General features: G+C 41.3%; 2 protein-coding genes across 5 annotated transcripts; both read left to right on the forward strand.

Annotated features, from left to right (window-relative positions):
* Positions 1–26,405, forward strand: LOC306827319 (uncharacterized protein). Its single transcript, XM_079349035.1, has 4 exons — positions 1–1,121; positions 9,235–9,347; positions 9,462–13,974; positions 26,358–26,405. Exons 2-3 carry the CDS (start codon positions 9,248–9,250, stop codon positions 12,824–12,826), a joined length of 3,465 nt encoding a protein of 1,154 aa, XP_079205161.1. The 5' UTR covers positions 1–1,121; positions 9,235–9,247; the 3' UTR covers positions 12,827–13,974; positions 26,358–26,405.
* LOC306827316 (uncharacterized protein) lies at positions 15,317–26,405 on the forward strand. 4 transcript variants are annotated; one of them, XM_079349027.1, is made up of 4 exons: positions 15,317–15,411; positions 16,153–16,228; positions 21,635–21,747; positions 21,862–26,405. In XM_079349027.1, exons 3-4 carry the CDS (start codon positions 21,648–21,650, stop codon positions 25,572–25,574), a joined length of 3,813 nt encoding a protein of 1,270 aa, XP_079205153.1. In that variant the 5' UTR covers positions 15,317–15,411; positions 16,153–16,228; positions 21,635–21,647; the 3' UTR covers positions 25,575–26,405. The 4 variants fall into 4 exon arrangements, with proteins under 4 accessions (XP_079205153.1, XP_079205156.1, XP_079205155.1 ...); XM_079349030.1 differs by having other exon boundaries at positions 15,327–15,345; positions 16,163–16,228; XM_079349029.1 differs by lacking the exon at positions 16,153–16,228 and having other exon boundaries at positions 15,336–15,411.
* Positions 26,406–26,760: the final 355 nt, after the last annotated feature.

Consider the following 26,760-nt stretch of genomic DNA (forward strand, 5'->3'; position numbering starts at 1 on the left):
GGGTCATCGCATTTAAAGAGACACACACACCAAAACGGAGCGTTCAGAGAGAGCTGGATTCTACAGGGTCTCAAACCTCCTCCTCCAGCTTGAACATGAGGAGAAGGTGGATCACATGTCCTCTGGATTTGAAGCAGGACTCCTCTTTTTTTTTTTAAGTTTTGTTTTTGGCCTTTTTTTTGGCCTTTAATGATAGAGGGAGGACAGTGAATAGAGTCGGAAAGGGGAGAGAGAGTGGGGAGAGACATGCGGGAAATGGGCCACAGGCCGGACGCGAACCCGGGCCGCCCACGCGCGAGGACTGAGCCTCAATACGTGGGGTCGCGCGCACTGCCGCTGCGCCGGCGGCGACCCCGGCGACCCCAGAAGCAGGACTCCTCTTTGACGACCACAGACTCCGCCCACATGGGATCCTGCAGGTGCTGAAGAGGAAACAGGTGAGATGCTGCCACACCTTTCAGTCGAGTCCCTTTGTGTGTTTTAATGCTGATCAGTAAAGTTTGAAACCATGCCTGCAGTTAGCCTGCGATTCCTGAGAACCTATCCACTATTAGGTGCTTGGGGCGTCTTTTTTTTGTTGTTGTTTCCATGGTAACTAATATCCTTAGGAGCTAATATCTTTACTATATTGAACATATAATCCAGTGTGTCCAGTTTCCTGTAGAAAGTTAGCCGTGTACTTTAATCCCGCTGTGATTGATCCCGGCACACCAAAGTCTGCAAGCTGGGACAGATTATTCATTCAAATTCAAAAAACTTTATTTGTCCCTGTGGGGCAATTCAAAGGCACACAGAGCAGTAAATGAACAACAGAGCAGCTATAGTAAACATTGATTAGTTAAATTGAGATGAGGATGGAAGCAGCACCTTTTAACATGTTTCCTCCATCATGAGGTCAAACTGGAATAAAAGACGATGAGTGAGAAATCTGCTGTTTGTATAAAAGATGTGTGTTGGTTTTAAAAACATCTGTTTTCTACATAATGCTTAATGTTGTTATGACTCGGTGTTCTGGTGTCTTTAACAGGTGTGACGTCTCATTTGACTTTACAAACGCCGCCCCACGAGGTCTCAAACACGGAGCGCTGGAAACGCTTTTAACATGTTTTACAGTCACAGAGGTAAGAGTCTTTATAAACTTCTATCTATCTATCTATCTGTCTGTCTATCTATCTATCTGGGTAAATTCATCTATGAAAAAAATAATATCAATAACAATGATAATAGCATGCAGATGGAGACACAACCCCCCCTCTCCCCCCCACACACACACACGCCCAGTCTCCTCCACGCCCACTTTCATTGTGTTGCTTTCACACCCAATCCCTATAGAAATACCAACCACACACACAGGCGACCATCAGGGTCTTTACATCGCCCTAACAAACAGACCTAGCAACAGCTGGTGTGTTAATGAGCTTCTGAAGCACCCCCCCCCCCCCCCCCTCCTCCCCCCACCATCAAACACACACACACACACTTTACAAATCTTTAGGGAGTGTGTTAAAGGCGCCATGTGGCCTGATCTCTACGCTACATAAAAACTCACAAACATTTAATGTAAACTACGGTGAAGACTTGTGGTCACACGGGTCATCGTTACCATGCCTAAGAACGCTTCCCCTCTAAAGTCCACTTAGTTTGACCAGTGTCATCGCCCCTTCACACACACCTTCATAACTTCACCATATTAAACTGAGCATCAAAGTGATCAGTCATTTTCACCGTGTTGTTCTCCGGATGCTGACTCGACTCAATCTTTTATTTTAACATTAATTTACCCCAAAAATACCTTTTTTTATTTTTTAAATTTCAGCATTCATTAATTTTCAGTTCAAAATAATATTTCTGGGTGAAACTCAAATAAAAACAAAATAAATAAAATGATTGTTCTACCCGGAGGCCTCGGGGTAGACCGAGGACTCGCTGAAGAGACCTGGGAACGCCTCGGGGTCCCACCAAGAGCTGGAGGAAGTGGGGCGAGGGAAGTCTGGGCGTCTCTGCACAGACTGCTGGCCCCGTGACCCGGCCTCAGATAAGCGGTGGAAAATGGAAGGATGGAAATAAAAGTCTGTTCGGTTCGGTAAAAAACAAAACTACTCAAATTCTAATGTCACGCCAAGGAGCAGCGTCGGCGGTCCTGGAACCAACCGGTTGTCAGCATTTGAGACGTTAGCGTGGAGAACTACCTCGACTTTTCGGTCTTTGCCGCAGGGCGCAGCTCTAAGCGATCGCCATCTTTTTCTTTGACACAACCGCGCTCTCCGGTTTGAGAGACGTGACGTGATTTAAGTGCGTCGCATCATCAAAAACAAAGCGGAGTGACGAGCTGCTAGACCACCATGATGATATCTCCAAGGTAAGACCGGTTCTTTTCTCATCACATACATTTATATGAGCTCTACTTCTGTTTGTTGGTGTTGTAAGAAGGCTCTGAACACTAGAGAAGACTATCTGAATTAGAAGCAATGAGTGGAATCAGCCACTAGAGGGCAGCATTGTGCAGGTTTAACCATGCTGAGGAGAGTTGACCAGCAAGACTTTGATTAGGACTTAACCTGACTCTGAGGAACTGGTCCATGCATGTACATCCAACAGACTAGATAACTGTCATGCCCTCTATGCTGGACTTCCAAATAAAAATAAATAAACAAAGTCCAACTCATCCAAAACGTTGCAGCCAGAGCACTTACTGGGACAGAGAAGATAGAACACATTACACCGAAAAAATCTTTGTTTGGCTTCCAGTTCAGTACAGAATCAAATTCACAATATGACTTCAGGTTTGCAAAACATTTCAAAATGTTTGTGACCTGTTCGCTGACTACAGTCCAATCAGTAGGAAGAGGCTGTGTGAATGTTTAGCTCGAGCTTTGGTGAACTCGTCCTCTTATATCGAGTCCTCTGGGACTGCGCTCACCCCCTTTACACAGAGTACAAGCTGCTGCCATCTGGGCGCAGGTATACTCTGCCTAGGTGCAGGTCTACTCTGCCTAGGCGCAGGTCTACTCGGCCTAGGTGCAGGTCTGCTCTGCCTAGGCGCAGGTCTACTCTGCCTAGGCGCAGGTCTACTCTGCCTAGGTGCAGGTCTACTCTGCCTAGGCGCAGGTCTACTCGGCCTAGGTGCAGGACTACTCGGCCTAGGTGCAGGACTCACAGACTGAAAAAGTCCTTTGTCCTCTGTACCATGAAACTCATCAACAGCACAATGTAAAGGCCCCCCATAGTGTTTGTAATGGATTGTTAATTTTGTGCATGTCAGAGTCGCTGTAAAGCTAATTTCCCCTCTGGGATAATAAAGTCTACCTTGATCTGATCCCTGAGATCAAACAGGATCAAACAGTTCTGTGGAACAAACTCCTCGCTGACCTGAGGTCTGTAGAAACTAAGTTCTTTTAAAAGTGGTCTGAAAACATTGCTTCTCTCACAGCCTTTGGTTGCTAAGAGTGTGTGTGTGTGTGTGTGTGTGTGTGTGTGTGTGTGTGTGTCTATAGGAACAGTTGTATGTCAGTGTGTGCTGTATATGATGGTGCAAGCTCCTTTTAAAATGTGTTTTTGGATTTAAAGTGAGCTGTCTAAACAAATGTAAATGTTTAAATTGTGTTTGTTTATCTTTTTGTTCTGTATGATTTGAGTATGATATTGATGTATGATATTTCGTGAGTATGAAATGTGCTGTACAAATAAAATATGAACTGGGTTGAAGATAACCAGCAGAGCATAAAGACGGGTGTGACCCTCATGTAACTCACAGTCTTTCCTCTGTGACCTTGGAAATTCCTCAACGACTGTTTTCTTGCAATCTGGTTTTATCTCGACAACAGTCAGCCAATCAGAGCTCAGCACACAAATCTTGCACATTTTGAACACGAGACCACTTCCTCTTCCTCCTTCTTCTCGCTCTCACACTGACAGACTGCATGGCAGGTCGGCGTCTGTGATGGAGCTCACACGAAAGATGAAAGTTTATCTGAAACTCTTCAGCGGCCCAGTTTAATGTGAGTACGCCTCGATCTCTGACATCTGAACCTCGACTTAGACTCTATCAGACTTAATTAACTTGTTTAAAAGCAAACAAATTAAATGGAAAAAATAATTAAACTAAATAAAAGTACTTGAAATAAACATAACATTTTCAAGCTGAGTATGAACAACCCAAGGAAGGAGAAGAGGAGATAATAAAACGTGCAAACAACTTTTTTTTTATTTTTAGCTTTTTGTGCCTTTTTATTGTAGAGAGAGAGAGAGTGTCAGACATCAGTGAGAGAGAGAGAGAGAGAGAGGGCGAGACTCAGAGAGAGAGAGAGAGAGAGAGAGGAATGACATTGTACCACAAACCCTCTTGAGATGATTTAGGTTAAATTTATGTTGCACAGTCTTCTTTTAAAGACAGGGGTAGTTATTTCCTCTAGATCCACTTTTTAAGATTTTGGTAGAAACTGTTATTCAGTGTGCAGCAGGCAGGTGAAAGTGAGTAACCATGGCGACTGTCTGTCAATCAACTGTGTCCCGCCCCCTCTAGGAATAAAACTCTTTCAGTAAAACGTGCTTTGATTACGTGTCACAGAATGAACACATTCTGTTTTATCTTAGTGGTTTTCAAATGAAAGCATCACTGTGTGAAAATGTACAATGAACACGAGGAGAGGACACATCACTAAATCATCATTTCAAAGCTGTGCAGAAAACATTCAAATTGTGCAAAAATATTTATCAGAATGAAGGGAAAGACGTCTGGTGTTAAAATTGTTCATGTGGGAGACATCCAGACCAACAACTTTTTTAAATAGACTAAAGTTGGGTGACCATATTTTGATTTCCAAAAAAGAGGACACTCGGGACGGCCATGAGACACAAATTCACATTCATTCTCTTCTCAGAGGTCTATGATCATGATTTATTATGTCTCAATGGTGCAAATGCAACTTCTCTAATGAAATCAAATGAAATATGTAACTACCTGTTACAAAATAATAGCTCTCTTTTCAAATAATGTGAAAATATGAACTCTTTGTGTTAGAAAATCCAGCTTTTAATATCTCCCTTTTCACGGTAACAAGATAAATAATGAATTAGAAAAAAGGCTCACAAAAATTCTAACTTAACAAACAGAAATGATCTACTTTTAATCTTTTTTTTTTTGTCTTATTCATCCTGCAGTTCTTCTGTCTGCTCGTCCATATTTTCTGCAGAACTGATCTTTCCCAGCAGTTTCCAGTTGCTCAACGAATAAGCATAAAAGTCTTTGTAAGACGTCTCTTTGCTGTTGCTGTGTAGCTGCTGTTTTACACTGTTTTTGTAGTTCATCTATGAAGCTGCACTTACGCTTCGGCATTTTGTGTGAAATCACTGCTGCTCCGCTGTCAGCTCTGTTGCTGCTGTCTGCTGTTCCCTGTAAATGTGCAGGTCGCAGAGCCGCCCACAAAGCAGCCTCGAGAGTTACGTCACATAACGAAGTAGCTACCGTAGCATTTTGCGCCGGTCAATTTAAGTACAAACTTGATTGTTCCATGAAAGACAGATTTTTAAAAAAAAAAAAACGGACGCCCCTGACAGGACGTAAAAAGAGGACGTTTGGTCACCCTAGACTAAAGTTATTAGTCTAATTTTTGTGTATTTAAAAACATCATACAGGGAAATTATTTTGGTTGAACTGGTCATTAACTTGGAGATTAGTCTGTCAGATGTATGTATGAAAAGAAATGTGCTCCTGCAATAACAAAAATCGTGACATAATGTCTCCGTATTACCCACCACTAGCTTAGCCCTCGTGCTACACAGGCACATTCAGAATGTCCATGAATAAGAGAAGAACCCAAACAATATTTAATTTGGCTTATTTGTCTTTGAAAATGTACATCATTTACCAGTGTTATTCATTTTGAAATAAATATTTGTTAATATAGTAAATCTAGTTTGGTTTACAGCCCATTTGTTTCAGCTCATATGACTTGTTGTAATATCCCTAGTAAGGAGTAGGAGATCCAGGACTTCCTGGATTTGAGTGGGAAGAGGGGAGTAGGGGAAAGAAGAAACTCCTTCACCTGTGTTTTGTTGATAGGCCCACGACACCTCCAGAGGGCTCAACTGCAACACCTGGTGAGCTCCCTTCTGCTTTTACCCCTCTTTACTGTTCTTTGTAGCCCAGTTGGTATCCTTTCTTTATATCTAAATCCACCTGCTACTTCGCTCCGCTGCCTCTGACAATGATCTGATGGCTTTCCTGAGGGACTGTCCCCCAACTCCCATCCCCTTCAGGTGCTTGGTTGTGGATGTGGCCACAGGTCCTCTGCACTCAACCTCTACCAAGAGCACCTGTGTACGCCGGGCCTTGTTGTTGTGCTTCAAAAGCCAAGTCAGTGTACTTCAGCTTTTTTCATTTTTTTCAGCTCTGGCCTGAGATTAGTGTTCAAGATCTCAGTTGGAAACTTAAGTTGCTGTTCATATGATGCTCCATGTCCCTTTTAGGGATACGCTCTTTGCCCTTGTAAAGAGGCCTTTAACAAATCTGAAAGGATCCTTGAAGAAGGATGTTCTTGCCTACTCCTTTTTTTTCCTGCGTCGAGTTCTGAGATTTTCTGCTCTCCACAGCGTCTCAGGCGACCCTTCAGCTCTACTTGTAGGAGGTCAATGCCTTCTTGCTCTTCTGGTGAAGATTTCTTCCATCGTATCCTTAAATCCCTTCTCTCTTTGAGGTGCATGACTTCCTGTTGCCTTCGGGACTTGGGAGAAGTTGGTGTTTCCCTCATTTTGTTCTTATGTTCCGAACCTGCCATAGAAGTAGTTCAGGTCACTCATTCTATCCAATTTCTTCTCCACTGTTCTCCGGACTCCCTCAAGGATCATGTCCAGATCTACATCAATCATTGCCCAGCACTTTACTTGTGGTCTGTGGCCTTGGATCTTCTCTTTGGCAGGCTGTGACTGGTTTTGTCCCAGGTTCTCAGATGTGATGTGGTGCAGCCGCCACCATCACACTATCACACATTCACCCTCTTTGTGTGTTGCAAGCAGCCGCTTTGCTCCTAGAAGCTGCTTCAGATGCAGCCTTGAATCAGAGCCACACTGAGTTCTGATGTGGCCGTGTCGGCGGCAGCAGCACACAGCTGCAGGTTAGCGGTGCGTTTCTCACATCAGTGACATGGACTCATGAAAGAGCTCATTTGCCTGACAATAACTAATTTGAATGTTTTTGTCTTTTCTCTCTATGCTGGCAGGCAGACATTTGCATCTCAGAAGCTTTAAACAGGCTGATTGAACACAGAGTGAAACAACTTTATAACTCTGATAAATCTCCTCACTTTAAAGTTGCATCGATGTAAATAATACCTTTACTGCTGGTGGATTCAAACATCGCCCATCTTTTTGTATTTTTTCTTTTTAGATGTTTTAATTTTGTGCTTTTCCTTTCCCATAACGACCGTTACTTTTGGCTGAGGATCTACTACATCGCCTAAGTCTTGGATTTACATAATAAGAAAGCTTGTGAAGCATTTTTAAAGTTTTATTGAAGAGTTTTAGATAAATATGATCAAGATCATTAAATAATTAATAATTGTTATTGAGTTCAAACTGTTGTGTGGTTCCCTCTGATGAGTCAGCATGTTTCTTTACCATCGACTCCATGACCTTACTATTATAGACTGTTTATAGGACCTGCATTTATTTGACTGTCCAGCAGGGGGAGACTTAACTAGCTGTTCAACAAGTGTGGTTGTACAGAAGTCTGAGATAACGTGGTCCTACTTCTTCAGACTCCCTCCGTAAACATTTTCCTAAACGGTGCCATATTTATCCGAGCCGTCATCATGTCTTTGTACTTTCATATTGATTCCAGAGCAGGGTCATATTCTTGTCCCGGTCTGGGAGTCTGTGATTTAGTGTTGGGGAGTTCCACATACAGTAATAATCACAGCTTCAAATGACTGTCTGAATGGGGCTTATGATAGGTGCCCCCCCACAAGTGCTACAAAAACCTTTTGTGTGCTTCCTGGATTGTCCTCAACATTCCTACTCATGTATGCTCTGATCAGATCCCTGAGATCAGCAGGTACAGGTCTGCTGAATTTACCCAAAGTTCAAAATCTTGTTAGGAACATCTGTGGAATCTGTGTAACAACAAACAATCTGTGGAACGAACTCCTCGTTGACCTGAGATCTGTAGAAACTAGGTTCTTTTAAGAGTGGTCTGAAAACATTACTGTGACTACAACCAAGAGACGAAGACTGTATGTGATGGTGCAGGCTCCTTTTTAAATGTTTTTGGATTTAAAGTGAGCTTCCTTCACAAATGTAAATGTTTAAATTGTGTTTATCTTTTTGTTCTGTATGATTTGAGTCTACATTTCGTGAGTATGAAATGGGCTGTACATACAAAATATGAACTGGGTCGATAACCAGCAGAGTGTAAAGACAGTTGTGAACCTCGTGTAACTCAGTCTCGTCTCTGTGACCTTTTAACTTCCTCTACGACTGTTTTCCGCAACCTGGTTTTAAACTCGACTAAACCAGTCAGCCTATCAGAACCTCACAGAGGAAAGTTTATCTAAAACTCTTCAGCGATCAAGTTTAATGTGAGTACGCCTCGATCTCTGAACCTCGACTTAGACTCTATCAGACTTAACTAACTTGTTTTCTCCTCCTGGTTTTTGGATTTTTGTTTTTTTGCTCGAATTGCCTTTCAGAACGTTTTGGATTTATTAATTCAGTAAGTTTTTGTTTTTATCTTTTGTTAATAAATTTTTATTCTGCACTTGGGTCCTCCTCCCTGTTTCCTGCCTGCTACAACGTGACACAGCAGCTTTGCTCCTCGAAGCTGCTTCAGATCTCAATTATTTGTTTGTATTTTTAAATTTTGTACTTTAACTTTCCCATAACGAGCAATAGTTCTGGCTGAGGATCTGCTGCACCGTCTAAGTCTTGGGAGCATTTACTTAATAATAAAGCTTATAAATTATTTTTAAAGGTCTATTAAAGACTTTTAGATAAATATGACTGACTGTCTCACTCACTGTGGTCATTCCTTGGATTAGTGATGGGCGATATGGAAAAAAAAAATTGTGTCATGTTTACAACTTTCTCGATTTTTTTCAATTTAATTAAAAAATTTTTTCTTCCCATGCTTACCTTAAACAAATCTCAACAGGTTAATACTGAGCGTCAATGATATGGAACGCTTAAAGGTTTAAATTATGTACCGAACAATCTTAACGTGCTGTTGTCCATTTTGTGCAGTTAAGACCAAGGAATGGCCTCTGAAGCCGGTGAGACGATGGAGGTGGCGGCTCTCGGTCGGCCTTTCGACATTGGGATGTTGTACGACTGCCGCAAAGACCAACTCGTGCCTGGTACTGTAGTACTGAGATTTAAATTCAATAATCTTTTCCTCTCAAATCATTGAATCACTTCTTCAAATACCATTCCCATGGATGTTGTACTGATGATTGCTTCTTCTTTTGCAGGAATCACCCTGTGGGACAGTGGTGACCTGATGAAGGATGTTCGAGAACGGCCAAAGAAATATAATGAATTTGAGATAGTTGCCTCTGAATCTATTGAGGATAAATCCTCTGCACTCGATGTTGAAGCATCATTGAAGGCAAGTTTCTTGGGGGGACTTGTAAAGGTAGATGGATCAGCCAAATACCTGAACAACAGTAAGACTTCCAAAAACCAAGCCAGAGTTACACTGAAGTACAAAGCAACTACAAAGTTCCAGCAGCTGTCGATGGATCATCTTGGAACAGGAAATATGAAACACCAGAATGTTTTTGAGAAAGGTTTAGCAACACATGTAGTCACAGCGATTCTTTATGGGGCACAAGCCTTCTTTGTCTTTGACCGTGAAGTTTCTCAAAAAGAAGATCAACAAGACGTTGAGGGAAACTTGAAGCTAGCGATCAATAAACTTCCTTTTCTTTCTATCGAGGGTAAAGGTTCACTGAAAATGGATGAACAGGACAAAGCTAGTGTTGACAAGTTCTCCTGCAGTTTCTTTGGAGACTTTTCTCTTGACAAAACTCCAACATCTTTTCAGGAAGCAGTACAAGTCTACCAAAGTCTGCCTAAACTGCTGGGAGCCAATGGAGAAAACGCAGTACCAATGAAGGTCTGGCTGCTGCCTCTGACAGCTCTAGATTCTTCTGCTGCTAAACTCGTACGTCAGATAAGTGAAGGTTTAGTTCAAGAATCACAGAGTGTCCTGGAGGACCTCAGTGAGCTGGAAATGAGGTGTAACGATGCACTGAGAACCACCACAGCACAGCAGTTCCCACAGATCAGCAAAAAGATTAAAACTTTTAAAAGTAGGTGCTCTGAGTTCAGACTGGAATTCCAACAAACTCTGGCAAAGAAACTTCCATCGATCCGAGGAGGAGGAGAAGAGGAGGCTGTGCTCGCAGATGTCCTGAGGAAAATACATTCTTCTCCATTCAACAGTGAAAACCTGAATGAGTTGATGGATTGTAAAGAGAGAGAGATGGACACATTATTGTCTTTAACAGAGATGATGAAGAACACAAAGGTTGTACCATCTGAGAATGACCTTTACAAAGAAAGTCTAAGAACAGAGCATGCTGTGTGTTTTGTTTTCACCTCACTGGGAATCAATGAACCGTACCTCTCAGCTTTGTCAGACTACTTAAGACAAAAACCAGAAAACCCTCAAGATCCACAGACTCAGGATGTAGAGAAGGAACAATGGTACGCTTCCAGAGAAGTAGCCAAATCAATGAGGAAAAAAGCAAAGCTCTTCAGTGACTTTGCAGAGGCCAACCAGGAGAACAAGAACATTAAGTTCATGGCAGTTGGAAAAACAAATGAGAAACAGAAAGGTTCGAGCATCTACATTTATAAAGACGGCTTTCTTGACAATGAGAACTTTGAGCCGCCTTCAAAGCCTGAAAGAGTCACAGTCAGAGACGTAAACCACAACAGTGTGACACTGAAGATTGATCCACCAAAGTTTGGATCAGAGAGCGTCACCTCCTACTCTGTTGAGTACTGTGTCAGTGGAGAGGAAGGATGGAAACAACAGACAGCATCAAAACCTGGAGAGGTCACAGTGGGTGATCTGAGTCCAAACACAGAGTATATGATCAGGTGCAGAGCAGTGACCTCTGTAGGTGTTGGACCAGCCAATCAGGTCAGCGGAGCCATTAAAACCTTACCCTGCAGCCCTCCTGGAGAACCTGATGTGAACGTCTGCACAACAAAGACCAATCCTCTTGCAGAATTGCTGAAACAGAAAAGCAAAAGAATAAACCATGCCTCACCCTCAGTTTATAAACTGAGTCTGGAAAAAGAACAGGTGAACATAGATGGATGTCGCAGGTTTAACTTTGGAAGTGAAAACATGAAACAGAACCGAACAATAATGCTTATGGGAGCAACTGGATCAGGAAAGTGTACTCTGATCAATGGAATGATCAACTACATTGTTGGAGTGAACTGGGATGATGATTTCAGGTTTACATTAATTGAAGAGGATGAGTCCAGATCACAAGCAGAAAGCCAGACCTCTGAAGTCACTGTGTACAAAATCAACCACCAGGAAGGCTTTAAAATAGGTTACTCAGTGACCATCGTTGACACTCCAGGGTTTGGAGATACAAGAGGCATAGAGAAAGACAGGGCGATCACAGAACAGCTGAGGAATCTCTTCTCTTCACAGCGTGGTGTAAGTAAGATTGATGCTGTGTGTTTTGTTGCTCAGGCCTTTTTAGCTCGACTCACAGCGACACAGAAATATGCGTTTGATTCTGTGCTCTCAATCTTTGGCAAAGACATCGCAGAAAACATCAGGGTTCTGGTGACGTTTGCTGATGGTCAGCGTCCACCAGTTCTGGAGGCGATCAAGGCTGCAGATGTCCCGTGTCCAAAAACAAAAGACGGGCTGCCGATTCACTTCAAATTCAATAACTCAGCTTTGTTTGCGGAAAACAAATCATCTGCACAAGACACCATGAGGGGAGATAAGGTGGGAAGATTTGATGAGATGTTCTGGTGTATGGGCACAGAGAGCATGAAGACCTTCTTTGATGCTTTGACTCAAATAGAAACTAAAAGCTTGACACTGACAAAGGACGTCCTCAGAGAAAGACAGCAGCTCGAAAATTCAGTTGAAAAGTTGCAGGAGCAGGTTAAAGTTGGGTTAGCCAAACTCGAGGAGATAAAAGAGACAGGGGAACATCTGAAGGAGCACGAGGCAGAGATCAGCAGAAATAATAACTATGAGATTGAAGTCACTGTAACAAAAGCTGTTAAGGTAGATATTTCTGGTACTGGAGTGTGCGTCACCAACTGTCAGCGGTGTCATTTCACCTGTCATGATAATTGTGACCATGCAGATGACAAAGACAAACGTAGATGTGGTGCAATGGGACCAGGTGGATTCTGTAAAGTGTGTCCAGGTAAATGTATCTGGAGTGTGCATTTCAGCATGAAATACAGATGGGAGTATAAAGAAGTTACTGAAAAACAAACGCTGACAGACCTGAAAAAGAAGTATGACATAGCTAAAAAGGCCAAGTTTCCTGTTGAGGCATTGATTAGAAAACTGAAGACTGAATATAAAACTGTGCAGGATGAGATACAGGAACTGATGCAGAGATCTGCAAAGTGTCTGAACAGACTCAAAGAGATCGCACTGAAGCCAGATCCTCTCTCCACTCCAGAGTACATCGACATGCTCATTGAAGGAGAGAAATCTGAGGCCAAACCAGGCTGGCAGAAACGAGTTCAGTCCCTGATGAAGATGAGAGAACAAGCAGAGATCATGGCTAAAGTCAACAGAGTAGAGACCCTCCACAGAAGTCTTAAGTTTTAATCTGGGTCAAACAGGCAACAAAAGCAACCAATAACAGACAACCTCAACCGGAGAATGCAGCACTGTGACTACAGCCATTAGACAAAAACTAAACAGGCTCTTCAGATAACATCAGAGCAAAAGGATGGCCAACAAAGCTGCTCAAAGACGACTCATGACGATGTCTGACAGATATCACAAGAAAAAGAATAGATTCAGTTTGACGTGTTCAGGCAAAGATGCTTAATATCAAAACAGAAGTCATTAGATGTGGAAGAGGATCATTGTTGTCATCTCAGAAACAACAAAAACATCCACAGTACCAGGATGGACACCATTGCCCTCATGAGACATAAACAAACGCTGCCTACAAGTGGAGGCCATGGTTGCTTTTTTAAACCAGCTACGAGCATCATCAGTGTAGATATACAAGCGAGCTCTGGCAGGAAACGATTTGTGAAAACAGACCAGCAGGGGACAGAGGAGCAATCGAGCTGAATGTTAACATTTCCTTTATAACCAAGAAAAAGGACAATTACAAATATGTATGAAATCAAGAGTCCAATTTAAATGTCCGACCACTTTCTTCACTAGAACCATCATGTCATTTCTGAAAAACGTTAAAACCTGTGTCAACAAGTCTGCAGCTTTATAAGCTCAGAAAACTTTGGTATTGAATTTGTGATTTTTCCTTCTTATTTTAACGTAATTATTATTTTTTTGTGTTTAAAGATCATAAAGTTATTTGTAATTGTTGAATTTGTTTTTACCATATTTGTTTCATTTATTACCATTTAATCTGTTTATCGTATAATCATGTCTGCTTTTTATTGCTTTCACATATTATTCATGTTTGCATCTTTTATATAATCCTGAACCGATGGTGATACAAACCTGTCATTTGATAAGTTCTGCAAATTCTGAAGTTGATGCAGCTGCAGGGTTGATGTTTTTTTCAAGGTTTTGGACAAAGAGACAGTTTGGTTTTAAAAGACTTTGATACGATGATCAGGAGGCTTTTTTTACTCTCACTAAAAGACTCCACGTCACTCTGATTCTTAAAATTCACTTTTTGGGACTAAAGTGTCCACAAACTTGGGTTCAAAGTTTTAATCTTTTATTTTTACCTTCATTTTTACATTTTACTTTCTTGAATTTTAAAAGACTTTGTGAGATTTTTACCTTTTTGATTTTTCAATAAATGTTCTTAAAACTTATATAATTGACTGATTTTTTTTAATAGATATTAATTGTCCACTGAGGTAGGCAACTTTTCTGTAAAAAGCCCCTCACACCACAAAGGCTTTGAGCCTGTCTTAAGGAGGCGGCGTGGACCTCAGGAGGTCAGCGTTGACCTTTCACACCACGGTAAACGTCTACTGACTTTCACTCCACACCTCATACACACCTAGCATCCAAGTTAAGGAGAGTTGCTGTTAAAAGTTAAAGTTGAATCTAATCATTCAGATGTTGGGCAGTAAATCCTCCCACTCACAAACTGAAAGATCATTAAATAATTAATAATTGTTATTGAGTTCAAACTGTTGTGTGGTTCCCTCTGATGAGTCAGCATGTTTCTTCACCATTGACTCCATGACCTTACTATTATAGACTGTTTATAGGACCTGCATTTATTTGACTGTCCAGCAGGGGGAGACTTAACTAGCTGTTCAACAAGTGTGATTGTATAGAAGTCTGAGATAACGTGGTCCTACTTCTTCAGACTCCCTCCGTAAACATTTTCCTAAACGGTGCCATCTTTATCTGAGCCGTCATCATGTCTTTGTACTTTCATATTGATTCCAGAGCAGGGTCATATTCTTGTCCCGGTCTGGGAGTCTGTGATTTAGTGTTGGGGAGTTCCACATACAGTAATAATCACAGCTTCAAATGACTGTCTGAATGGGGCTTATGATAGGTGCCCCCCCCACAAGTGCTACAAAAACCTTTTGTGTGCTTCCTGGATTGTCCTCAACATTCCTACTCATGTATGCTCTGATCAGATCCCTGAGATCAGCAGGTACAGGTCTGCTGAATTTACCCAAAGTTCAAAATCTTGTGAGGAACATCTGTGGAATCTGTGGAACAACAAACAATCTGTGGAACAAACTCCTCGTTGACCTGAGATCTGTAGAAACTAGGTTCTTTTAAGAGTGGTCTGAAAACATTGTTTCCTATAGGAACAGTTGTATTGGATGGTGCAGGCTCCTTTTTAAATGTTTTTGGATTTAAAGTGAGCTTCCTTCACAAATGTAAATGTTTTTATTGTGTTTATCTTTTTGTTCTGTATGATTTGAGTCTACATTTCGTGAGTATGAAATGGGCTGTACATATAAAATATGAACTGGGTCGAAGTTAGCCAGCAGAGTGTAAAGACAGTTGTGAACCTCGTGTAACTCAGTCTCGTCTCTGTGACCTTTTAACTTCCTCAACAACCAGTCAGCCAATCAGAGCTCAGCACATTAATGTAGTACATCCTGAATATGAGGCCTCCTCCTCTTCCTCCTTCTTCTTGCTCTCACTCTGACAGACAACAGCAGGTCAGCGTACGTGACAGAGCTCAGAGAGGAAAGTTTATCTGAAACTCTTCAGCGATCAAGTTTAATGTGAGTACGCCTCGATCTCTGACATCTGAACCTCGACTTAGACTCTATCAGACTTAATTAACTTGTTTCACAGCAAATAAATTACATAAAAAGATGATTAAATAAAAGTACTTGAGATCAACATTAAATATTCAAACTGAGTATGAACAACACCAGAGAGGAGAGAGAAATATAAAAAAAGTTTTTTGTTAAATATTGAATCTTCTATAATCTCTGAATTTGGTGTATTTTTATGAGCAAAGTCAATGTCTGTTTTCCATCCCAATGAAGCCCTTTGAATTAACACTGAATTGAAACGAGAGGAGGAGAAACAACAATACGTGCAAACAGCTTCTTTTTTTGGATTGAATTTTCAAGCTTTTTATGCCTTTATTAGAGAGAGAGAGAGAGAGAGAGAGAGAGAGAGAGAGAGAGAGAGAGAGAGACAGAGAGACAGAGAGAGAGAGAGAGAGAGACAGAGAGAGAGAGAGAGAGAGAGAGAGAGAGAGAGGGGAATAATGAAGTTCTTTACGCCCTCTTGGGATGATTGATGTTTGATTCATGTCGTACTTTCTTATTTTAAAGGCAGGGCTGGTTATTTCCTCTACATTCCACTGTTTTTTTAAACTTCCTCAACTATTGTTTCCCACAATCTGGTTTTCACTCGACTCAACCAGTCAGCCAATCAGAGCTCAGCACATTAACGTAACACATCCTGAACATGAGGCCTCCTCTTCCTCCTTCTTCTTCTCACTCTGACAGACAACAACAGGTCAGCGTACGTGACAGAGCTCACAGAGGAAAGTTTATCTGAAACTCTTCAGCGATCAAGTTTAATGTGAGTACGCCTCGATCTCTGACATCTGAACCTCGACTTAGACTCTATCAGATTTAATTAACTTGTTTCACAGCAAATAAATTACATAGAAAGATGATTAAAAGTAATTGAGCTCAACATCAAATATTCAAGCAGAGTATGAACAACACCAGAGAGTGAGAGGGGGGAATGATGTAGTTCTTCAGGCCCTCTTGGGATGATTGATGTTAAATTTACGTCACACTTTCTTCTTTACAGGCAGGGCTGGTTATTTCCTCTAGATACACTTTTTAAGATTTTGGTAGAAATTGTCTTTGTCCTCAGAATGAAGGGAAAAACATGTCTGGTGTTAAAATTGTTTTGATGGGAGACCTCCAGACCCCCGACAACATTAAATAGACTAAACTCATTAGCTCAGTTTTTGTGCATTTAAAAACAATTAACAGGGAATTGAGTTTGGTTGAACTGGTCAGTAACTTGCAGATTAGTCTTTCAGATCAGTATAAATAAAAATTGTGATAGATTCGTGACTGTGCTCCTGCAATAACCAAAATCATGACATATTTTGTCTTTATCACCCACCACTAGCTTAGCCCTCGTGCTACACAGGCGTTTTCAGAATGTCAACAATTACGAGAAGAACTCAAAAAATATTTAATTTGACTTATTTTTTATTTTTTAAAACTGAAGTCATTTGAGGACTTAGTAGCCGCAGGTCCGACACACTCCATATATGTTAACTTTTTATTTTGAGAAGGACACAATGTTTTAACTTTGTTGTGGCATAAACCTGCTGAGCATATATTGTAGGTCCACTTGTGGCAAGTAAAACCCAGAAGAAGTCGACTAAGGTGGCAGCGCAAAGTTTAGCTAGCCCATCACATAAGCAAACGCTCATGGCTAATGCTAGCACTACCGCCACCCCTCACCCGGACCTCCCACCTCCGCCACAGCTACCTGAGGAAAACTCTCTTATTCAGCTACTTAAAGCTGAGATGGAGTTTTCTCATCGACAACTGGCCGATATTATCAAACAAGAGATGGTGACTTTTTGTGATAAAATCGAACAAGACCTCGAGGCTCTCCGACAAGACAGTAAGGCTGACATTGCCTCTATAAAATCTGAGTTTAGAGCTGAGATGGCGTCTTTGCGCCACACACAAACCGAGACGGCAACTACTGTTCGAGAGATGGAGGGCGCACTTGAGTGCCATGATTCCAGCATCACCACCATGGAGAGCGTTGTTTTGGAGCTTAAACGGGAGATCGGGAAGTTAAAGGACCGGAATGATGACTGAGAGAACAGAAGCCGCCGCCAGAATTTGCGGATTATCGGGATCACGAACACATTGCATTCATGGCCTCATTTTTTGCTGAACTGTAGGGTGAGGAGATAACGTGCCCTCTGGTGCTCGACCGCGCTCACAGAACTTTGGCTGCAAAACCTAAACCCAGTGACCACCCCAGACCCATGATAGTACGACTACACTATTAATGAGATAAGGAAAAGATTCTGCAGTTATCCAGAGCCAAGGGCGAGCTAAAATTCAGGGAGGTAAGGATCCATATATTCCCAGATATGAGCGCCGAGCTTAGCCGCCGCAGAGCAGCTTTTAACCCGGTTAAGGCGAAGCGCCGACAGGCGGGCATCAAGTATGGCATGTTAGTGTGCATCCAGCTAACCTGCGCCTCACCTGCGACGGCTTCTCGGACACCTTTAAGGAACCCGCAGAGGTGGAAGATTTCCCTGCCGGACGGAACCATCCTTCACCGAAGACGTAGTCATACGGTTCTGGTATCATGTGTTTCGTCTCCTACTAGAACTGCGGCCCGTAATGATGTAGCCATAGTTTTGTTACCTCCAACTTGTTGATTGTCATCCAAATATCTCTCTTTGTCTCTGGTTTGGGATGTATTTGGATGGACACTTGTACATATATACGTCTCCAAAAAAACTACTAACCCTAACCCTTTTTTAATTATTATTTTTTTTTATTTAAATTTTTTTTTATTTTTCCTGTGAGCTTCTGGTCCTAGGCTTAGTTGAGGTACAGAACGGGTATGTCATTATGTCTTTTTCACCTTGATATGCAGCTCTCAAGCTCCTACTCTCGTTCCTAGCAGACTGCAATATTATATTTTTGTACATGTATTTAGTTTCCTTCATTATCACCATAGGTTCATCATGTTTATGCTGTCTATACCTGAATACTGAAGGCAGGGTTTTTAGTTTTGGTTTTTTCCTCAATTGTGACGACTGAAACATTAAACACTCGAAGGAGCAGTGTTGTTGTGGTTTTGTTGTTGTGGTTTTTGTTTTTCTCTGCGTCTGGAGGCGAGTTGGAAGAACACTGTGTATGGGGCATTTTACCTCTCGTTTGGGGAGGGGTCATTTTTCAAATGTTTTTCTTGTCTGTGTGTCTAACTTATTGTTTTGTATTAATAGATATGCGTGGTGGTGTCAGTGATATTTAGTGAATGCGTTAATGGCAGTCGCTGATTATGGCTACATTATGTTAGTGTATTTGCTTAGTTGGAACACTAAGCACTAACAACATTATAAAACAGCACAGTTTTATCCCTTTTTGAGAAGGCTTGATTTTAATATCGCATTCTTTCAAGAAACCCACCTTGTGACCTCCAACCATAACAGATTACGTAAAGGGTGGATGGGGCAATTCTATCACTCTAATTATCAATTCAAGTCTCGGGGGGGCTGCAATTCTTGTTAGTAAGAATACCCCTTTTATTATGTAAACTTGTCACTGCGTATCTCTGAAAGCTACATGTATACTATCTCACACGCACCTATGTCTTTTTGTTTCTTTGTGGTTTGTTTGTCTGTTTTTTTCCTGCCTGTCTCCAGGGGTGGGTTGTTGGAGGTGCAATAAAAAGTAAAAGGGAGAAAAAACGAAGGAAAAAAAGGTTGTTGTTCCTTTTCAATCAATCAATCAGTCAATCAATCTTTATCTATATAGCGTCAATTCATAACAGGCTTTATCTCAAGACACTTTACAAAAGCAGGTTGTTTGGGCAGGCCATCCTCACCAACAGTCCCAAGGAACCTAAGAGAGCTCAGGAGCTCCCAGAAAAAGGAGAGGTTAGAATATAAAGATAGAGACAAGCAGTAATAAGATATGAAAGCTGGGAGAGAAAGAGGGAGATGTTCTTGCCTTGTTGTACATACTTTTTTAAATAAAAATACAGTGGATATAAAAAGTCTACACACCCCTGTTAAAATGCCAGGTTTTTGTGATGTAAAAATATGAGACCAAGATAAATCATTTCAGAACTTTTTCCACCTTTAATGTGACCTATAATGTGTACAACACAATTGAAAAACAAACTGAAATCTTTTACAGGGAGGATACAAAAATGAAAAACTAAAATAATGTGGTTGCATAAGTGTGCACACCCTTAACTAATACTTTGTTGAAGCACCTTTTGATTTTATTACAGCACTCAATCTTTTTGGGTAGGAGTCTATCAGCATGGCACATCTTGACTTGGCAATATTTGCTCACTCTTCTTTGCAAAAATGCTCCAAATCGTTCAGATTGCGATGGCATCTCCTGTGCACAGCCCTCTTTAGATCACCCCACAGATTTTCAACTGGATTAAGGTCTGGGCTCTGGCTTGGCCATTCCAAAAATGTAATCTTCTCCTGGTGAAGCCATTCTTTTGTTGATTTGGACGTATGCTTTGGGTCGTTGTCATGCTGAAAGATGAAGTTCCTCTTCATCTTCAACTTTCTCGCAGAAGCCTGAAGGTTTTGTGCCAATATTGACTGGTATTTGGAACTATTCATAATTCCCTCCACCTTGACTAAGGCCCCGGGTCCAGCTGAAGAAAAACAGCCCCAAAGCATGATGCTGCCACCACCATGCTTCACTGTGGGTATGGTGTTCTTTTGTTCATGTGCAGTGTTATTTTTGCGCCAAACATACCTCCTGGAATTCTGGCCAAAAAGTTGAACTTTGGTTTCATCAGACCACAACACATTTTTCCACATGCTTTTGGGAGACTTCAAATGTGTTTTTGCAAAGTTTAGCCGGGCTCGGATGTTTTTCTTTGTAAGAAAAGGCTTCCGTCTCTCCACCCGACCCCATAGCCCAGATGTATGAAGAATACGGGAGATTGTTGTCATCGTTGCTGTCGGCCTCTTGGCAGCCTCCCTGACCAGTTTTCTTCTTGTCTTTTCATCAATTTCGGAGGGAGGTCCAGTTCTTGGTAATGTCACTGTTGTGCCATATTTTCTCCACTTGATGATGACTGTCTTCACTGTGTTCCATGGTACATCTAATGTACCCTTCTCCTGACTGGTACCTTTTAACAATGAGATCCCTCTGCTGCTTTGGAAGCTCTCTGCGGACCATGGCTTTTGCAGTAAGGTGCGATTGAGAAAATGTCAGGAACAGCCTACTAGAACAGCTGAACTTTATTCGGGGTTAATCAGAGGCACTTTAAATGATGGCAGGTGTGTACTGACTCCTATTTAACATGAGTTTGGATGCGATTGGTTTATTCTGTGCACGGCCACATCCAGTTATAAGAGGGTGTGCACACTTATGCAACCACATTATTTTAGTTTTTTATTTTTGTATCCTCCCCGTAAAAGATTTCAGTTTGTTTTTCAATTGTGTTGTTCACATTATAGGTCACATTAAAGGGGGAAAAAGTTCTGAAATGATTTATCTTGGTCTCATATTTTTACATCACAAAAACCTGGCATTTTAACAGGGGTGTGTAGACTTTTTATATCCACTGTATATGAAAAACAAAACTGAGATCATTAAACAGTGTGGTTCATTTTAAAATAAATAGTTGTTAATAAAGTAAATCTAGTTTGGTTTAGATGCCATTAAGTGAGCTGCATCCTATAAACTTGCAAACAAAGCAACAGTATGAAAGGCAGATTAATGCATTGATATAATCACAAGTGCAGCCGTCACCATCACACCTGATGTGATTTAAAATTCATCCCCCTTTATTGTGTATTGCAAGCAGCCGCTTTGCTCCTAGAAGCTGCTTCAGATCTCAATTATTTGTTTGTATTTTTTAATTTTGTGCTTTAACTTTCCCATAACGAGCAATAGTTCTGGCTGAGGATCTGCTGCATCGTCTAAGTCTTGGGAGCATTTACTTAATAATAAAGCTTATAAATTATTTTTAAAGGTCTATTAAAGACTTTTAGATAAATATGACTGACTGTCTCACTCACTGTGGTCATTCCTTGGATTAGTGATGGGCGATATGGGGAAAAAAAAATGGTGTCATGTTTACAACTTTATCTAGATTTTTTTTTCTTCCTATGCTTTTCTTAAACAAATCTCAACAGGTTAACACTGAGCGTCAATGATATGGAACGCTTAAAGGTTTAAATGATGTATCAAACAATCTTAACGTGCTGTTGTCCATTTTGTGCAGTTAAGACCAAGGAATGGCCTCTGAAGCCGGTGAGACGATGGAGGTGGCGGCTCTCGGTCGACCTTTTGGCCTTGGGATGTTGTACGACTGCCGCAAAGACCAACTTGTGCCTGGTACTGTAGTACTGAGATTTAAATTCATTAATCTTTTCCTCTAAAATCATTGAATCACTTCATCAAATACCATTCCCATGGATGTTGTACTGATTATTGCTTCTTCTGTTGCAGGAATCACCCTGTGGGACAGTGGTGACCTGATGAAGGATGTTCGAGAACGGCCAAAGAAATATAATGAATTTAAGATAGTTGCCTCTGAATCTATTAAGGATAAATCCTCTGCACTCGATGTTGAAGCATCATTGAAGGCAAGTTTCTTGGGGGGACTCGTAAAGGTTGGTGGATCAGCCAAATACCTGAACAACAGTAAGACTTCCAAAAACCAAGCCAGAGTAACACTGAAGTACAAAGCAACTACAAAGGTCCAGGAACTGTCGATGGATCATCTTGGAACAGGAAATATGAAACACCAGAATGTTTTTGAGAAAGGTTTAGCGACGCATGTAGTCACAGCGATTCTTTATGGGGCACAAGCCTTCTTTGTCTTTGACCGTGAAGTTTCTCAAAAAGAAGATCAACAACACATTGAGGGAAAGTTGAAGCTAGCGATCAATAAAATTCCTTGCCTTTCTATCGAGGGTGACGGTTCACTGAAAATGGAGGAAAAGGACAAAGCTAGTGTTGACAAGTTCTCCTGCAGTTTCATTGGAGACTTTTCTCTTGAGAAAACTCCAACATCATTTCAAGAAGCAGTACAAGTCTACCAAAGTCTGCCTAAACTGCTGGGAGCCAATGGAGAAAACGCAGTACCAATGAAGGTCTGGCTGCTGCCTCTGACAATGTTAGATTCTACTGCTGCTAAACTTGTACGTCAGATAAGTGAAGGTTTAGTTCAAAAATCACAGAGTGTCCTGGAGGACCTCAGTGAGCTGGAAATGAGGTGTAGCGATGCACTGAGAACCACCACAGCACATCACTTCCCACAGATCAGCAAAAAGATTAAAACTTTTAAAAGTAGCTGCTCTGAGTTCAAACTGGAATTCCAACAAACTCTGGCAAAGAAACTTCCATCGATCCGAGGAGGAGGAGAAGAGGAGGCTGTGCTCGCAGATGTCCTGAGGAAAATACATTCTTCTCCATTCAACAGTGAAAACCTGAATGAGTGGATGGATTGTAAAGAGAGAGAGATCGACACATTGTCTTTAACAGAGATGATGAAGAACACAATGGTTGTACCATCTGAGAATGACCTTTACAAAGAAAGTCTAAGAACAGAGCATGCTGTGTGTTTTGTTTTCACCTCACTGGGAATCAATGAACCGTACCTCTCAGCTTTGTCAGACTACTTAAGACAAAAACCAGAAAACCCTCAAGATCCACAGACTCAGGATGTAGAGAAGGAACAATGGTTTGCTTCCAGAGAAGTAGTCAAAACAATGAGGGAAAAAGCAAAGCTCTTCAGTAACTTTGCAGAGGCCAACCAGGAGAACAAGAACATTAAGTTCATGGCAGTCGGAATAACAAATGAGACACACAAAGGTTCGAGCGTCTACCTTTATAAAGACGGCTTTCTTGACAATGAGAACTTTGAGCCGCCTTCAAAGCCTGAAACAGTCACAGTCAGAGACGTAAACCACAACAGTGTGACACTGAAGATTGATCCACCAAAGTTTGGATCAGAGAGCGTCACCTCCTACTCTGTTGAGTACTGTGTCAGTGGAGAGGAAGGATGGAAACAACAGACAGCATCAAAACCTGGAGAGGTCACAGTGGGTGATCTGAGTCCAAACACAGAGTATATGATCAGGTGCAGAGCAGTGACCTCTGTAGGTGTTGGACCAGCCAATCAGGTCAGTGGTTCCATTAAAACCTTACCCTGCAGCCCTCCTGGAGAACCTGAAGTTCAAACCAACTTAAGTGAGATATCAGTGAGCTGGAAGAAACCTGCTGAGCTTGGACAAGGTGTTCACATTTTGAGCTACATTGTGGAGTACGCTGAAACAGACAAAGAGGAGGATCTGCAGTGGAAACAAATGACAACAAGAGCTGAGGAGACGATCATTTCAGGACTTCAGTCAGAGACAGAATATGTTGTCAGGGTCAGATGTGATTGTGGTGCAGCTGGCAGAAGCAAGGAGAGCATCACTGTGAAAGTCTGCACAACAAAGACCAATCCTCTTGCAGAATTACTCAAACAGAAAAGCAAAAGAATAAACCATGCCTCACCCTCAGTTTACAAACTGAGTCTGGAAAAAGAAGACATGAACATAGATGGATGTCGGAGGTTTAACTTTGGAAGAGAAAGCAGGAAACTGAACCGAACAATAATGCTTATGGGAGCAACTGGATCAGGAAAGTCCACTCTGATCAATGGAATGATCAACTACATTGTTGGAGTGAACTGGGACGATGATTTCAGGTTTAAATTAATTGAAGAGGATGAGTCCAGATCACAAGCAGAAAGCCAGACCTCTGAAGTCACTGTGTACAAAATCAACCACCAGGAAGGCTTTAAAATAGATTACTCAGTGACCATCGTTGACACTCCAGGGTTTGGAGATACAAGAGGCATAGAGAGAGACAGGGCGATCACAGAACAGCTGAGGAATCTCTTCTCTTCACAGCGTGGTGTAAGTGAGATTGATGCTGTGTGTTTTGTTGCTCAGGCCTCTTTAGCTCGACTCACAGCGACACAGAAATATGTGTTTGATTCTGTGCTCTCAATCTTTGGCAAAGACATCGCAGAAAACATCAGGGTTCTGGTGACGTTTGCTGATGGTCAGCGCCCACCAGTTCTGGAGGCGATCAAGGCTGCAGATGTCCCGTGTCCAAAAACAAAAGACGGGCTGCCGAGTCACTTCAAATTCAATAACTCAGCTTTGTTTGCAGAAAACAAATCATCAGCTGCAGACAGCAATGAAGATGGAGAGGGAAGCTTTGATGAGATGTTCTGGAACATGGGGACAAAAAGCATGAAAAGCTTCTTTGATGCTTTGAATCAAATAGAAACTAAAAGTTTGACACTGACAAAGGAAGTCCTCAGAGAAAGACAGCAGCTCGAAAATTTAGTTGAAAAGTTGCAGGAGCAGATTAAAGTTGGGTTAGCCAAACTCGAGCAGATAAAAGAGACAGAGGAACATCTGATGGAGCACGAGGCAGAGATCAGCAGAAATAAGAACTATGAGTTTGAAATCACTGTCATGAAACCTTTTCAGGTAATTATTTCTCATACTGGAATACACATCACCAACTGTCAGCTGTGTCATTTCACCTGTCATGATAATTGTATCTATGCAGGTGACAAAGACAAAATTAAATGTTGTGCAATGGGACCAGATGGATACTGTAAAGTGTGTCCAGGTAAATGTGTCTGGAGTGTGCATTTCAATCAGAAATACAAATGGGAGTATAAAGAAGTTCAAGAAAAACAAACGATTGCAGAACTGAAAAAGAAGTATGACATAGCTAAAGAGCCCAAGTCACCTGTTGAGGCATTGATTGGAGAACTGAAAATTCAATATGAAACTGTGCAGGATTCTTTGAATGATCTAATTTCTGGATCTGCAAAGTCTCTAAACAGACTCAAAGAGATTGCACTGAAGCCAGATCCTCTCTCCACTCAAGACTACATCGACATGCTCATTGAAGGAGAAAAATCTGAGGCCAATCCAGGCTGGCAGAAACGAGTTCAGTCCCTGATGAAGATGAGAGAACAAGCAGAGATCGTGGCTAAAGTAAACAGAGGAGAGAAACCCCACAAAAGTCTAGATACTGACTTTGGTTCTGATCTTGGTCAAACAGGCAACAAAAGCAACCAACAAAGGACAACCTCAACCGGAGAATGCAGCACTGGGACTACAACCAAGAGACAAAGACTAAACTGAATTCTCCTTAAACACCAGAGCAAAAGGATGGCCAACAAAGCTGCTCAAAGACGACTCATGACGATGTCTGACAGATATCACAAGAAAAAGAATAGATTCAGTTTGACGTGTTCAGGCCAAGATGCTTCATATCAAAACACCAAGACTTAGGTTGTCTTCACATTTGAGACGCAGGCCCAGATCCTGGTACAACCGACCCTGAAGTCAGATTCATTTGACCTGTGTCAACAAGTCTGCAGCTTTTTAAGCCCAGAAAACTTTGGTATTGAATTTGTGATTTTTCCTTCTTATTTTAACGTAATTATTATTTTTGGGTGTTTAAAGATCATAAAGTTATTTGTAATTCTTGAATTTGTTTTTACCATATTTGAGTTTGTTTCATTTATTACCATTTAATCTGTTTATCGTATAATCATGTCTGCTTTTTATTGCTTTCACATATTATTCATGTTTGCATCTTTTATATAATCCTGAACCGATGGTGATACAAACCTGTCATTTGATAAGTTCTGCAAATTCTGAAGTTGATGCAGCTGCATCGTTGATGTTTTTTTCAAGGTTTTGGACAAAGAGACAGTTTGGTTTTAAAAGACTTTGATACGATGATCAGGAGGCTTTTTTTACTCTCACTAAAAGACTCCACGTCACTCTGATTCTTAAAATTCACTTTTTGGGACTAAAGTGTCCACAAACTCGGGTTCAAAGTTTTAATCTTTTATTTTTACCTTCATTTCTATATTTTACTTTATTGATTTGTGTTTGAATTTTAAAAGACTTTGTCAGATTTTTACCTTTTTGATTTTTCAATAAATGTTCTTGAAACTTAAATAATTGACAGATTTTTTTAATAGATGTTAATTGTCCACTGAGGTAGGAAACTTTTCTGTAAAAAGCCCCTCACACCACAAAGGCTTTGAGCCTGTCTTAAGGAGGCGGCGTGGACCTCAGGAGGTCAGCGTTGACCTTTCACACCACGGTAAACGTCTACTGACTTTCACTCCACACCTCATACACACCTAGCATCCAAGTTAAGGAGAGTTGCTGTTAAAAGTTAAAGTTGAATCTAATCATTCAGATGTTGGGCAGTAAATCCTCCCACTCACAAACTGAAAGATCATTAAATAATTAATAATTGTTATTGAGTTCAAACTGTTGTGTGGTTCCCTCTGATGAGTCAGCGTGTTTC

The sequence above is a fragment of the Symphodus melops genome, assembly GCF_947650265.1.
Source record: "Symphodus melops genome assembly, chromosome: 7".
Lineage (NCBI taxonomy): Eukaryota > Metazoa > Chordata > Actinopteri > Labriformes > Labridae > Symphodus > Symphodus melops.

Bases quoted from the DNA above. Each gene is read 5' to 3' on its own strand.
- LOC306827316 (XM_079349027.1), top strand. From the start codon at position 21,648: ATGGCCTCTGAAGCCGGTGAGACGATGGAGGTGGCGGCTCTCGGTCGA. The intron at 21,748-21,861 runs GTACTGTAGTAC...CTTCTGTTGCAG, and splicing joins CAAAGACCAACTTGTGCCTG to GAATCACCCTGTGGGACAGT.
- LOC306827319 (XM_079349035.1), top strand. From the start codon at position 9,248: ATGGCCTCTGAAGCCGGTGAGACGATGGAGGTGGCGGCTCTCGGTCGG. The intron at 9,348-9,461 runs GTACTGTAGTAC...CTTCTTTTGCAG, and splicing joins CAAAGACCAACTCGTGCCTG to GAATCACCCTGTGGGACAGT.